Source organism: Grampus griseus, assembly GCF_964374135.1.
Source record: "Grampus griseus genome assembly, chromosome: 10".
Lineage (NCBI taxonomy): Eukaryota > Metazoa > Chordata > Mammalia > Artiodactyla > Delphinidae > Grampus > Grampus griseus.
The window spans coordinates 71,070,597-71,085,639 of NC_139004.1; the positions used below are offsets into that span (position 1 = coordinate 71,070,597).

Below are 15,043 nucleotides of genomic sequence, written 5' to 3' on the forward strand. Positions count from 1 at the left end.
AGATAATTTTTTTGGAAGCGGAAAACCTAGTGATGGAACCTGCTTTGCGTCTTGCCAAAGCTGGGTGTCCACCTGCAACTTGGAAAACTTTGGAAACGTTTCTAAGTTACATATCTGGAGGGAGGAAGATTAAGACTTCTACACTTTGGGCTAGCCAGCTCTGACTGGGTCTGCTCCATTCCATTTCTCATCCATACTTGCCAGAAGTACAAAGAGGCAACTGGGACATTTGCTCATAGTATCTGCTATTAAGATAAATCGGCAACACTTAAGTGTCTTTGGTTCATAAAAAATGATCCCCCAGAGATGGCTCTTCCCCCTCCAAAATATCAGCCTTTTGTTTCCCTGCCTCACCAAGGATTGCATCACTAGAAAGCTCAGGAACACAGAGGCTCTCCCTGGAAGCCCGACCTCATCTCAAGAAGCCTCAGAAGACCCTGAGAAGACCCCCAGCAGACTTCCCAGGAGCCTGGACAAGCAAGACCGGGGCTGGGAGATCTGGATACTCTTTTCCTGGAAGGAAGATGTCTGAACCCACACTGAACTGGGTTCTTTCAAGGCAATGTCTGCACCTTCTGCACTATTTGTTTTTCTTTAAGGATAAATCACGGTCTGGCTCCCAGAAAAGCAGAAGACAGAGGCCTATTTATGAACATTGTCACTCAATTTCTTTCTTCTTTGGTCAAGGGAACAAGTCATGTGGAGTGGGTCTGTGTCAATGGACTGTCACCAGAGACTGTTTGGGACCATCATTCCTCAACGCACAGTGCTACCCTGTGGGGAAAAAAAAACATAGCCCTGTCTTCGCACCTCAGAACTGAGATCAACATCCTGCACATTTGTGCAGCCCTCAGCGTTTTTAAAGACCTTTCCCCAGAGAAGATGCTTCATGATAATGCTTCTCCGTGAGTTAGACAGCAAACAACATACCCATTTCACAGGAAGGTAAGTTGACCTGCTCACCATCATACAACTAATAAGTGAAGATGAGTCAGGATTACACAAGCCAAAAGAGCAAAATTCAGAGCCTCCCTTCTTCTCTGTCATCTTTGAAATCTAGAATTCTCAAACATTCCCTGGTGGGAAAGATGGCAACTGTGTTGCAATGGAAAACAAAGGGGTTAACTCTGTTACCCCTAAGGTAGATTCGCTCACTAACTCTGTGACTTGGTTTCTCCATTTGCAAACTGGAGACAATGATGGTATTACCTCATTGAGTTTTTGTGAGGATTGCAATAAAACAACAAAAGTACAATGCTGTGCCTAGAATATCATTTCTTTAAGAAATAATAGCTGTGTTAATATCTTACTGAATAATATATCTCCCCTACTCAACTGCAGGCTCCATCAAAGCAAATACTGTCACATTCCTGTGCATCCTCAAAGTCCTTGGTATAGAGCAAGTACTCAACGTACTATATATATGAATGTGCTGGAATAGTTTCTGACTATCAGAACTGTGAAGAGCTAAGAGGTCTGTTAGTTTAATCCCTTCACCTTACAGATGGGGAAGCTGAGCCTGTGAGAGAGAAGCAAAACGAGCTGCCCAAGGTTCTCAGTGTGTTGGGGGTCAGAGCTGGGCTAAAACTCTGACCCCCAGGTTCATTCCCAGATCCTGCACCTTCTATTACCTGCCAGGGCTTTCCTGGCAGCCCACCTGGTGAGATGGGCTCCCTTGTTTTGTTTACATTTAACATCATACTTTCTGGATGGCTGCTGAGTCAGACATCTTAGAGAGTATCTGGCCCCCAAACCCGAGAAGACTGACAACAGAAACTCTGCCTGACCTTGTGACCCACACACCTGCTTCCTACCCTAGCACCCAAAGGGGCTTTGGCACACCCACGGTAGCCCAAAGCAGTAGGGTTTCTGGTTGGCTTCTGAGCTGTGTTTGTAATTCTAGGAGCGCTGAGCCATGAGAGAGAGGAAATAAACCAGCCTCGAGATGATTGGTTAATCGGAGGTTTCTGGGGCATAAGAACCAGCCTGGACTGAGACCTTCTGAGTCACCACTGTTGTTCAGTCAGTTGTCACTGTTTTCTGAAATGGACCGCCTCTCTGTCCAATCTGAACTTGTAAACTCCTTGCACAATTCCACTGCGCAAAGATCATCTGAGTAAAGATTTCCTGGCTGTGCCCAACGGGCATTTCCAAATGGCCATATCAGGGCAAAGATAAGAGAATGGGGTTTTGGTTGTGTGCTGATTTTTTAAAAAATTTATCTCATCTAAACACTGGTGCTGTGGGGTTCTGGCTCCCCCACCTTGTCAACTCAGCAACTGCACTTGGGATCTGACCTCAGAAGAACAGATTCCAACTCTCCTGGCTGCAGTCTGTCCCCACGGACCACTCCCTCCCCGCACAGTACTCCACATGGCCTACTCCCACCTCCCTGCAAGTCTTTGCTCACCTGTCCCTTTCTCAAGGAGGCATCCTGGGAATGCCCTATTCAAAATCACCCCCAGACACCTCACAGAACATCATCTTCATTTTTCTTCATAGCCTTTATTGTCAATTAACATGCCATATATTTGATGTCTTTATTTTGTTTCTTATTTGTGTCCTCCACTAGAATACAAGTTCTCTCGGGGCAGGGATTTTTGTGTTTTGTTCCCTATGGTACCCCCAAGGTCCAGAACAGTATCTGGCATATAGTAGATGCTCAATAAAGATTTGCTGAATGAACTGCCCATTTTGTCCCATGACTACTCCCCTTAGAAGTCATAAAAATCTGCCTCTGCCTCTTGCTCTCTAAGTTTACCTACCATTTGTCCTAGAATAGCGACATTCTTTCCCAAATCTATGAGACTGGCATGTTATTAGAAACAAACTTAACACAAACAGTTGACATTTATGTAAAAATTTTAAAATGTCAACTACTTTGTAGAAGAGAGCTATTGCTTAATTCTCTAAAATCCTTAAAATACCCGTAACTCCAATATTTCAACTTTGGGGCATTAATCTTAAGGAAAATAACAGAAAAAAAGATTTATGTATCGAAATGTTCACCAAGTGAGATTATAAAAGTGAAAAACTAGAAACGATTGAAATCCCAACGATAGGAGAATGACAAAATTAATTATGGCAGTGATGGAAATCACAGAACCAAGATATATGTGTTTGAAGACTTTTAAGGACATCGGAAAATGCACACAATATCAAACATTTATAAAGCTAAAAAAGCTTTATTATGTAGTATGTCATGTCTTTGTTCAAATATGTATGTAGACAATGGAATGTAGGCAAGTATAAATCTTATACTTATTATATCTTATACTTACACTTATACTTATTTCCGAGTGGCAGGATTATGGGTGATTTTAGTTTTTATTCACATTTTCTAAGTTTCTATAATGAGAATACATTATTTTTACAATAAAACATTTATTTATATGCTTTCAACTGTGAAAAGTATCATTTACATAATGAGGATGGCTACAAAATTAAGTCCTTATTACTTTTTAAGAAAATTTTTATTAGAGTATAGTTGCTTTACAGTGTTGTGTTAGTTTCTACTGTACAGCAAAGTGAATCAGCTATACACATACATATATCACCTCTTTTTTGGATTTCCTTCCCATTTAGGTCACCACAGAGCACTGAGTAGAGTTCCTTGTGCTATACAGTAGGTTCTCATTAGTTATCTATTTTGTACATAGTATCAATAGTGTATATAGTCCTTATTACTTTTTAATATAGTGCTACGTTGAAAAAAAAACAGTAAACATGGGGGATTCTGGAACTTGTGCCTCTGCATGTGGTAGAGGATAACAAAAGAAAGTGGCACTTCCCAAAAGGAATATGGAGTTGAGTAAGAGTAAAGAGAAATGTTAAATTCTGAGTTTGATCATTGTGTTTCTGTAATCAGGAGAGAGGAGGGTGAAAAATCCTTTTCCTGTTAATTACTTGAAAAAGCCAAAAAAGAAGAAATTCTGAAGCTAGGAAAGGGTAAACTCAGTCCGTACAACAATGCAGATCAATGACAAAATCAGCATGATTTAAACACAATTATTCAAGGGGTAGTATGAAGCAAAAAAGGGGCAGGGGAAGGACTTTTCTTTCATTTTGAAATTCAGCATCAGGAAGACACAAGGGCAGGAAGTCGGATCTTTTTTCAATTCAATTGAAATGATAAGGTGAAGACAACCTGAAAGGACTTTTAATTATATGATGAGAGGAAGGAAAGGAGGGAGATAGAGAAAGAGACCAGGAGGAACCTGTTTTGGTATGTTAAATGATGAAGAAGAAACTGGAAAACTAAAGGAAAAAAGGCTTTCAAGCAGATATCCTGAGAATGAAACACAAAGGCTCCAAGAGGCAAATGTCAACATTTCATGCGGGAAAGCAGAAAATGCAACACACTTGATCAAGCCCGTAGCCCTTTCTCCCCTTGGCAGTGGGTGACGCCTGGTGATGCAGGAAGAGATAAATCGCCCTCCCCAGCCTGCACATGTGACCCCGGGGTCACGGCAGGAGCTGGCTGGGGCGGCTGGAGAGGCTGGGAGTGGTGCTCAGGGTCACAAAATAAAGCCTGCTTTTTATGCTCCTTTTTAACCCCAGGTCAGGGGGGCTATGACCCAAGAGGTATAGCACCAAGTTGGGGACATCTGTTGGGAAGACCATGAAAGAGTTTTGGAATGAGACCCCTCACTAGCCGTGGCATCTTTGCCTAATTCCTGGACCATAGTTTCCTCATCTCCAAAATGAGATTAATAACAACTGGTTTTCAGAGCTGTTATGAGAATTAAATGAGATAATATATTTAAAATTTCTAGCCCAGTGCCGGGTATACGTAAGAGCTCAAAAACTGTTAGCTCTTCCTACTCTAAAATGTGAGTAGAAAAACTATGATGAATAGCAAGAATGCTGCACACATTACACCCACACTTGATTTCTCTTAAAGCAATGTCAGTCTAAGGTCCCCCCAAAATCTACACAGCATAACCGCTGGATCCTTCCCTCTCCAAAATACAATGGCTCCCTGGAGGCTGACATCTTGGAAACTCTCCCCCATATACACTATCTGAATGTTCTTGGAGGCAGTAATGAACAGGTTAAAGCTGAGGGGATTTCAAACATGTCTAATCCAATAAGAGGCTTGGTAAAACATGCGCTATCACTTAAAGAATAACTGTTTAAAAATAGAGGGCAGATGTGAAATTTGAATTAAAAAAAAGAGAAAGATAGCACGTGAGAGATCTTCTTGGCATTTGTATACTCTTCTCTGTTTTGGTCACCTTCAGCTAAGCCTGTTATTCTGATGCACTGTGCCAACGGCTAGATACTGCAGGGGGTGCTTCAAATGACTGAAACAAGGCTGGCAAATCACTCTAAAACTTACAAGTCAGACCTGTCTCCCCCTTTATGTATTTCTAAAAGTGGGGGAATGAAGTGGTAAAGTTGGTCTTTTCAAGTTTTTCTACTTCAAAAGGTATACTCCAAAAGCAAAGAGCAAGTTTTTCTAAGAGTAGCAATACTTACACTAGGATCCTTGAAAACTTAAGAAAGTATCATGGTCAGATAGGCATTTGTCACAAAAGATAGGCTACGGATTGTCAATTATAACATCCACAGGAATGCCTATTTCGGCAGGAAGTATTCCCTGCCCCCTCTAGCAAGCAAAGACCTTTGCACATTGGTAACACTTCTGCACCAAAGAGTAGCAGTTTGCTCTGTCATCTGTTTCATGAGCTAATATCTGCCTTATAGGTGGTAGAGATGATTAAAAAAAAAACAACCCAAGGCTCAAGGACAAAATCAGTATCAACATCTCCTTCTATAGCCCAAGAGTGCCCCACACAGCACCACCAAAGGTGCTCCATGAATGTTTAGGGATGGGAACTTAAATGGTTTAATTAATTAATTTATTTATTTATTAACTGGTTTTTAAAACATGGCTTCCTTCAAATGAGAGACTCAGAAAAGTGGTCCATCAGAGTCCGCCTGATGCTTTGGGAAGGTGGATTTCTAACAGGGATTTGAGAAACATATGGATTCACAGAGAAAACACTTTGCCTCCACAATCTTTGAGCGCTAGTTTGTGTTGTAACTGGCAAACCAAATGGATTCCCTGAGTATTGGGATTGAGGCACCAGTTGCCTAGAGTAAGAAATGTCTCCAGGCTAAGAGAGCAGAGTAGTATCCTGGCCAATCACTTGGACACTAAGAGTATATTGTTCTCAGTAACACCAAGGAGTTCAGGCTTTACCTCTGTGAGGATGCCCTGCCTTGGCCTGCCGAGGAGTGATCTAAGTATCTCTTTTTTAGAAAGGGGTTCTCTAGAACATACTGTAAAGACCCTTGGCACTGAAGTCAATGATAAATAGAGATGTGGCTAGATTCTACCAGTGGGTCATGAACAGCTTAACCCAAAGTGAGTCTACAGTGAAAACCAATGCATTTGCATTCCAGCAATTTGATCTGGGGCGAGTCTGTGATGCATTACAATGCTGGGATCAAATCAAGCTTTTCTGGCACTCATCCAACCACAACATGAGGCTATGGGAACCCTATTGCATGAAGTTCCTTCGCTGCTGTTCAATTGTGCTCACCTCCTAAACCATAAAGGGTAATTAAAAGTCATCTGCATACCATGTAATGGAAGTGTAAATGGGGAGCACAACCAGGTGTGGCCCCAAGTACAGGGGGAAAGAAATGACAAATGCCTGGTCAACCATCCCACTCAGGTGATTCCTGCTTTCCTTGACAGGATGGTTCTACCTCTGCTGAGATTCAATTTTGGCTAGAATCTCATCCTTACAACCAGCTCTCCTGAAAACTTCCCAGGGCAGAGTTTGCCTTCTCCCACTCTTGGCCATACCTGTTTGGCTAATTCTTAGACACAATCCTATGATGGTCTGGACACGATAGGGGAGGGGGAGACATACCCAAATCAGTTATACTGTGCAGACCTGGCATAGCCTCCAGAATGTTAACCTGGACATAGGACTTCTCTGCAAGCTCTGGGGGAAAACACAAGAGAATCAGTGGACTAGTCTTAACGCCTTTCTGTTCCCAACTGACCAGTGGGTAACCAAAAGCAATGCCAGAACTGGTAGGAAGGGGAAAAGAAAACCAAGCACAATTTATCTCTGATCACAAAAGTATTCTAACTGGTTCTGAGAAATAAGCTGGTTCTAATTTCAACTAAACAATAGTGTCTGGCCCTCATTTTAAACAGGCATTTTCATCAAGGATGTACATTTCACTACTTCAGCACACAAGGGAGCATTTGGGAATAAGGCTTAGGGGGTAAGATTTAGTTTTAAGCTTCCTTCAAAACCCTTTAGCAGCAGGAAAATCCAATGATTTCAGAATTAATTATTTTGATGTCAGTCCTTTCTTCAAGGGTGGAGGAAAAGAGTTGGGGGGATTGGATCCAAGACACAGAAGAAGGAAAGATGGTAAATTTTAATAATATTTTTTAGAACTACCATCCCTAGAGAAAGAACAAGAAAATTTAAAAAACAAAACAAAACCAAAAAACCCTTAACTAATTCCCAATTGAGTCCCTCTCCCAATATTGCAAAAATCTAGAAGGAAGATTTTTTTTAAGAAGAGGTAGAATAAAAGTGTCAGGGGTGTGTGCTTGTGAAGAAATGGAATCGGGAAGAACACAAAAATTGGATAGACTTATATGTCTACTACCAAACTATGATTAGTCCTTTATCTTCTTGTAAGCAACAAGTAACAGAAAGTTAATTTGTACTGCTCTCCTACCTTTATACAGCGCTCAGCCTAGAATCAACTCAGATGTCAACACCTGAAGAGAGTCATAAAGATTCTTTTGTTGTTAAGCATAGTTGGAATTTCTGAACTGATTTCACATCATCTTCTCTGGCTCTCTTGATAGGTGTTTAATGGGAGTTTAGGTATTTCTAGGCAAATTAATTTATAAGACGCTCAGACGTTTTCAGGAAAGAAACGGCGGGACTCCCTTTATAACTGCAAGTAATCTCTGCCACATCTGGAAACTCAGTGGCATTTAACTCAAGAAGAACCTCCAAAACTGGAAGGGATCTGAACTAGAATACGACACAGAGACTGGAAGGGAAGGTTCAAAATGGACACCACTGCAAATAATTCTAGTATATGGTAAAAGGCATCTCTGCAAAGTGTCTCGCAACGTGGCAAGAAAGAACATGGCGCCAATTCTGTGGTCATGATTCAGCAAGCAGGTCTCCATGTCTTCTACCAACTCCGGTAAGTTGGTGGTGGCTTCCTGGAATATTAGGCTCAGAAGAATTACGAGGCTAAGTCTTGTCTAATGTAATGACTGATCAAAGAAGTCTCTTCTTTTAACAAGCTGCCCTGGCAATTCACTCACTCATTTATGTATACAGTCAACTAATATTTGCTGAATGCCTACCATGTGCTAGCAATTGTGTTAGGCCTGGAGACAAATGGTCAGCAGAAAAAAAGTCATGAGGCCACATTCTCAGTTCTCATGGAGTTCATTTACTAGCAGGACAGATAGTTTCTATTCAAGTAATCACCAAAACAAATGCAAAATTGCATCTGTTCCAGTGCAATTAAATGATGTACATGCGCTACAAGAGTGCCAAATTGGGGATTTGAACCCGTTGAGAAAGTCCCAGAGGCCTCCCTGAAATAGTGATATTGGACTGAGATTGAATTGAACCAGTAGGTGTTAACCAGGTGAGGAAAAGAGGGAAATGTGTTTCAGGCAAAGGGAATTGCATGTACAAGGCAGAGAGCACGCTGGCTTGAATTTGTCTTTATCCCACCAGCAAGGGAAGCCAGGGAAGATTTTTCGGCAGTGAGAGCCAGAGAGTGATGAGCATTTCATGATACATCTTTAGAAAAGATCATGCTTCTGCCACTGAGGTTTGAGAACGTCTGGCCTGGCCTGGACTCTGGCTGCAGTTCTCCAAGGCATAGCCACCACCCGGAGCAGGCCAATGGCATGGAGGTGGTCACTACTGTCCACCTGCCTACCTCCTCATAGCAAGGAAACGGCAGGATTTGGACTCCAATGATATGTTACTGAGACTGCCAGAAAGTCAGGGAGGGCATTTTGTCAAAGGGCCCTGTTCCTATTCTATTTGAAAATCTCAATAGCCATAACAAGCAAGTTCTGGCATTAGTTCTCTGTGGCTCCAATGGAGTGCCAGTGCTTTTTATTTTTTTTAATTTTTATTTATTTATTTTTTAACATCTCTATTGGAGTATAATTGCTTTACAATGGTGTGTTAGTTGCTGCTGTATAACAAAGTGAATCAGCTATACATATATCCCCATATCTCCTCCCTCTTGCATCTCCCTCCCACCCACCAATGCTCTTTAAAAAAATGCAAGCTAAGCACTGGGACTCCTTCAAGGCTGGAGCCAGGGGATTTGGAGAGTGGGCTCAATTAGAGCAACCTTAAACAGGGCACTCTGAGTGGTACTGGAGGGAGTCCTCCCTGTCCTGACACTGCATGGTTGGTGTATTCTGCTTCCTAACTTTGGATAATTTCTGCTCCAGAATATACCACTCTTAGCAGATCCTGCACAGCCTACCCTAGCCCATTACTGCTGTGATGGTTCACCTTTTTACTCACTCCAGCCTCACTGCCCTCTCTGCTATTCCCAAACACACCGGCACTCTCTTGCCTTAGGGTTTTGCACGGGCTGTTCCTTCTGCCAGAACATCCTTCCCCTAAATATCCACAGAGCTCACTCTCTCACCTCCTTCAAATTTTGCTCACGGCTTCTTCCCAGTGAGGCCCATCCTGTCTACCCTATTTTACAGTGTCATCAGCCCCTCAGTCCTACCCTGGCATGCCTGTTGTTGTTATGCTGGTCTATATTTTTCTTTTTTCTACCACATGACTTACTTATTATGTTTATGGTTTATTACCTTTCTCTCTACCCCCTCTAATTTAACAAGTAAGGTCCAGGAAGAAGGGATTGTGGATACTGTGTGTAAAATATCTGTTGTGGATGAATCCCCAGCATCTGTCAGAGAGCCTGGCACATGGTAGGTATGCAACATGTTGGGTAGTTGGGTGATCATGAGGACAAAATGAGATCACGTTTGTAAACCTATGTATATATAAAACACTCGGTATAGACCTGGCTTATGGAAGTCACGTAATCATTCACACAATAAATATTTATCAAGTGCCCATTACGTGCTTGGCAAAGTGCAATAGCTATGGGGATTGTTGAATGAGCTACTCGAGTTCAGTCACTGGGAATGATGTGGGCAGAGACACCTGCATGAGATGAGCTCAAAAGGCAGCCTGGGGCTTCCCTGGTGGCGCAGTGGTTGAAAGTCCGCCTGCCGATGCAGGGGACGCGGGTTCGTGCCCTGGTCCGGGAAGATCCCACATGCCGCGGAGTGGCTGGGCCCGTGAGCCATGGCCGCTGGGCCTGCACGATCGGAGCCTGTGCTCCACAATGGGAGAGGCCACAACAGTGAGAGGCCTGCGTACCACAAAAAAAACAAAAAGGCAGCCTGAAGAGGGTAACACCTCTCATGAGCCCATCTGCCTCAAAATCTTTGCAGAACATTGTGCAGGTGAACACCCAGACCTATGACCTTCCCCTCCCATTAGCCTGGGTGCCTAAAAGAGCTCTGCTCTCCCAAATCAGACATGCAGGTGATGACCACTGAGGTCTGGGACTCACCCTTCTGGGGATGTCCTCTCTGATGGACGTCCATGTGGGCTGCATACACAAACCAAACAAACTTAATAAATGTTGGGGGCCTGTCCAGTGCAGGCTGGAAACTAGGGTCTAGAACTCCTAACATGTCTGCTCCCCACTCCCCAAGGGCTTGGGCTTTAGGCGTGGGGGGACCGGGAAGGCTTTAGTGCCAACAACTGTCTGCTCTTTTTCCCACAGTTCAACAGTATATTCTCAACGAGCTGCGACTCCAAGGCATGTGAAAGACAGCAAAGATGAAATTGAAATTAAAATCAAACTATCTCTGAGGGCTGGTGGCGATAAAGTCAATTAGTAGCAGCAGTAGTAGTAGTAATAGCAGCTTACACATATATAGCACATTGGTGTGCCAGGCATGTGCAAATCACTTAGTATACATTACACCTCACAAACAACCCTTTGAATTAAGTTATTAGCCCAATTTACAGATGAGGAAACTGAGGCTCAGGGAGGTTCAGTATTTTGCTCGTGATCACTCAGCGAACAAGTGCCAGAAACAAAATTCAACCTAAGCAGTGCAACTCCAGATGGCATCTACGAAACCCATTTAAGGTTGTGTGGCAAGAAAGTCTGTTTAAGTATCATGGTGTGTCCAGCTATGAAGCCTGAGCAGGGCACCCAACCTCTCTGGACCTCTGGTTCCTTCTCTATGAGAGCATCAGCCCTTCTGCTTTGGTGGGAGTTGACGAGTTAATGTATGTAAAGCCCTTTGACCCATACCTGGCACATGCTGGGAGCTCAGAAGTATTAGTAGTTGCTGATGTGATCAAACATCCTAAGCTCAAGAGCTCTAGGCAGAACCTACTCTTTGTGAGTGGCTGGAGAACACTCTTAAATGGGTTTTTGGCATCTACTTCAGGTATACAAAGATAAGGGGCCCTCACAATTTCTGGAATACCCATCCGCTTGCAACTCTGAATTACTTTCTGAACATGGTGGGGTATGTGTGGACGCAGGTGGACTATACACAACCTGAGCTCTATCACTTACAAGCTGTGTGTGTTGGGCTGGTTATTCCACACTCTGAGTCTCAGCTATGGCCCCTAAAAGAGGAGGTAATCTTGACACTCACACCACAGGGCTGCCGTGAGGACTGTGGGACAAAATCCCTCAGGGACACTGGATTCACATTCTGGGACAAAGTAAACCCTCAGTAAAAAAGGGCACGCTTTTATAAGCAAATTACTCATTATCTTCAGTATCATTTACAACAAGGATACATAAATTCACATTCTTTCTTGCTCTGTGGCCAGTAGGGTGTGGGGAAGAATTTCAAACCTAAGTCATGGAAAGAAGCCCACCCTCCTCCTTTGCTGCCTCTTTTTCCACAACAGCCCTTCAGACCCTGTTTTAGCCCAGGCGGGAGACTAACTGTGCATGGCTGGGGTTTCCTAAATGTGCCCCATGATACCCAAAACCAAGCCTGTCGTGAATAATGAAGGCTTTGTACAGCTTCCCAGGAGCAAATTGAAGGGCTACACTCAATCCTTCCTGGAATCCAGGAGTGCATTTTCATGATGCTGAGAAAGAAAAAAAAGCAGCCTTAAAAAAAAAAATTCCTTATTGGGAAGGGTAGAGGGAGATTTGGGGAGGAAAGTATCTAAGAGACAAAAAGAAAAATTTAATCCAATGTGCCTGACAGTAAGGCCTCTGGCATCTTGTCTTCACAGCAGTGCCAGGCTATTTCAGAAGAGCTGTCCCTGTAGGGTGGCCATCAAAACTAGAACCACTGGCAAATACAAAATAATCAAATTGCATTATAAATCAAGATATAGTGCTACCATCGATGGTTCCAGACTTTATGGCCACTGAATACTGGAAATCATCAAAAGAGGTGAAGGTCAAGATGTGATGTAGGTCTTATGCACCCCCATCCCCAGTGGTGGGGGAGAGTATCTCCTTAGCAGCTGACTGACCTGAGACCTTTGGATCATGTATGCATCGTAGCTGGACCCGTGGTACTTGGCCGTAATATCTGGGCTGTAGCCAGCATCACAAGTGCATGGTATATTCGAGCTCGGGGGCTGTTTCCTAGGTCTATAAACCTGTGGGAGAAAGCTACAATGGTTAGGTGCAAGAGGGGAGGGCACAGGGCGCACAGGGAAGGAATTAAGAGAAAGCAAAGAAGGAGCCCCGACTTGACTTTCTGTGGCCCAGTGGGTGGAGAAACCGGAGTAGAAGATGCACAGCCCCAAACAAAGAGGTCAGATGTAAGCGGCCCCCGACCCCTGGGGCCAGCACTAGCAAGGCATGCTGCTCTGCGGAATGACCCCGATGTCTGGCAGTGACTGGGACCTTCCCTCTGCAGGAGAGGGCACCCAGGCGTGGCAGTGCTTGCTCTCGTGCTCTCTCTCTTTTTTTCTCTCTCTCTCTCTCACACAGCAAGGCAGCCCCATGAGAATAAGACTCTGGTTCAGGGCCAAAGGATGGCTTTTCCTTCCTGAGGAGGGAAAAAGTTGTCCCAGTTGTGAGGGGAGAGAGCTTTTCCTTTCGGGCTTCCTTTCCATTTACCTTGCACACTATGCTCAGCCCAGATCTCCCCAGCAGGCAGAGAGCCAGTCCTGGGGGCTGAAATCAATATGGACGCACTCCACATGGTGCCATGTGGCATTCACAGGTGGCCCTAGCTAAGACGTGGCAGCCACCTTGTGAGACCACAGACCATTGAGCCATTATCTGCTGAGTGGGTTTCATAATGAAGCTAGAATCCAACTGAATATCTTTAACTATTGATTCCAAAAGCCCTCAAGTTAGATATGGAGGAGAAATAATGCCTGAAGATTTCGGGGATGACTTTGCAATATGCTCCAGGTAGATATATTTCCATTTAAGTCACTACTAGAAAACCCTCCAGAAAGCAAAGAACTTTCTGCACAAGTTAGGATTTTATCTCTTCTTCCTTTTCCCTCAGAAGAAGTATAGTGGCCTAGAGAGGAGGGAAAAACAGGTTAACGGGGTAAACAGGTAATAGAAAAATATTTGACTAAATAATGGCTGAGGAGGTCTCCAAGCATAGCGGGTGGGAAAGGGTCCTTGGCCGGAAAGTCCTGGGAAATAGGTGAAGAATCAAAGTTGGAAGAATGGTGAGAAAGAAATCGAAAGAACTGGATGACGGGAGTTACTATTGGGCCCAGAAAGTGAGCAAGACAGAAGATAACAAGTCCAATGGGAAAGAAGGTGCCCAGAATTTAATTAGTACTTTTTAGGATTTAGTCAGAAGTCATAGAAAGTCCACTGGAAGGAAGAGAGCTGAGAGCTATTTCTGGGGAGATGATGCTAATACAAAAGAAAGGAAAACAGCACTGGTTGCAAACCACACAAGCCCAGGCACATGCACAAAAACACAGAAAAGCAATAAAATATTGTTCCAGCGACAACTTGGGCCATTTCGCTCCTACCTGGTTTTAGCTGCGTGAGCCTGCAGGATGGATGGCAAAATGAAGAGTAGCTAAACCCAGAGAAAGCACCCCAAACCCCAAACCCAGCAAAACACACCATTCGTGCAAAAGGCCCCACCTGCTGCTTTAACTGATGCACAAGTCGATCTTTTTCCCGCTTGAGGGCCATCACTTCTTCCTGTGTCTTTTTCTTTTTGGAGGCAGACAGTTCCAGCAGGGCAATGTTTGCATCTTTTTCACTGATTGCCGCAAGCAGTGCTTCCTGTCTGGTAAAATAAAGATGATTGTGATGATTTTTATAAAGTGAAAAAAAAATCAGCATTTAGAGTTGAGATGAGCCATGAAGTGTTGTCTCATGGGGAGGACCTATGGATAGTGTTTAAGAAAAACTACCTCCTTGACTCTCAGAATGTACAAAGTAGCTCGGGTCAGAATCCCTGAGACCAACACACTGTGTCCTCTGAAGCACGCATCTTTTGATGGTTTCACAGACACAGCTGCATATGAGAAATGGAGGGAGTCAATCTGCCCATTCCTTTCTAAGACATCTACCCATTTATCCATCCAGTCATTCAACCATTCATCCATCTGTCAATCCTTCCATCCAGCTAGCCAGCCAGCCATCTGCCAGGTAAGGTTCTAGGTACCCCAAGACGACTCAGCAAAATTGGGCAGCAACTTCAATATCAAGTATTATTTTTATCATGCAAGGTTTTCTTTGGAAGAAAGGCATGCAGAGATATTTACTAGGGTCTCCTTTAAATTTTCAACAAAATTAGTAACTCTCCCATGCCATTCTACCAAAAACCACTCTCATTTCTCAGTCTTCCTTATCTCAGTAATTACTGCACCATCCACTAAGTAGCCCAGGCCGCCTAATTAGAAGTCATCCTTCATTCCCTTCCTATAAACTTCTCCCAACCACCAGTAACCACTGGTGTAGCTCTGGTAACCACTGGCCGCCCTGGTACAGA

At 43.6% G+C, this 15,043-nt stretch overlaps 1 protein-coding gene across 1 annotated transcript in view; it reads right to left on the reverse strand.

Moving 5' to 3' along the window:
• Positions 1–15,043, reverse strand: part of ERC2 (ELKS/RAB6-interacting/CAST family member 2) — a gene marked incomplete at both ends in the record, with an annotated part of 833,862 nt that overhangs the window by 122,091 nt on the left and 696,728 nt on the right. The window contains 2 exons of the mRNA XM_082663222.1: positions 12,588–12,716; positions 14,188–14,335. Coding sequence (XP_082519348.1) covers positions 12,588–12,716; positions 14,188–14,335 — 277 coding nt within the window. The remainder of the gene's footprint in view (positions 1–12,587; positions 12,717–14,187; positions 14,336–15,043) is intronic.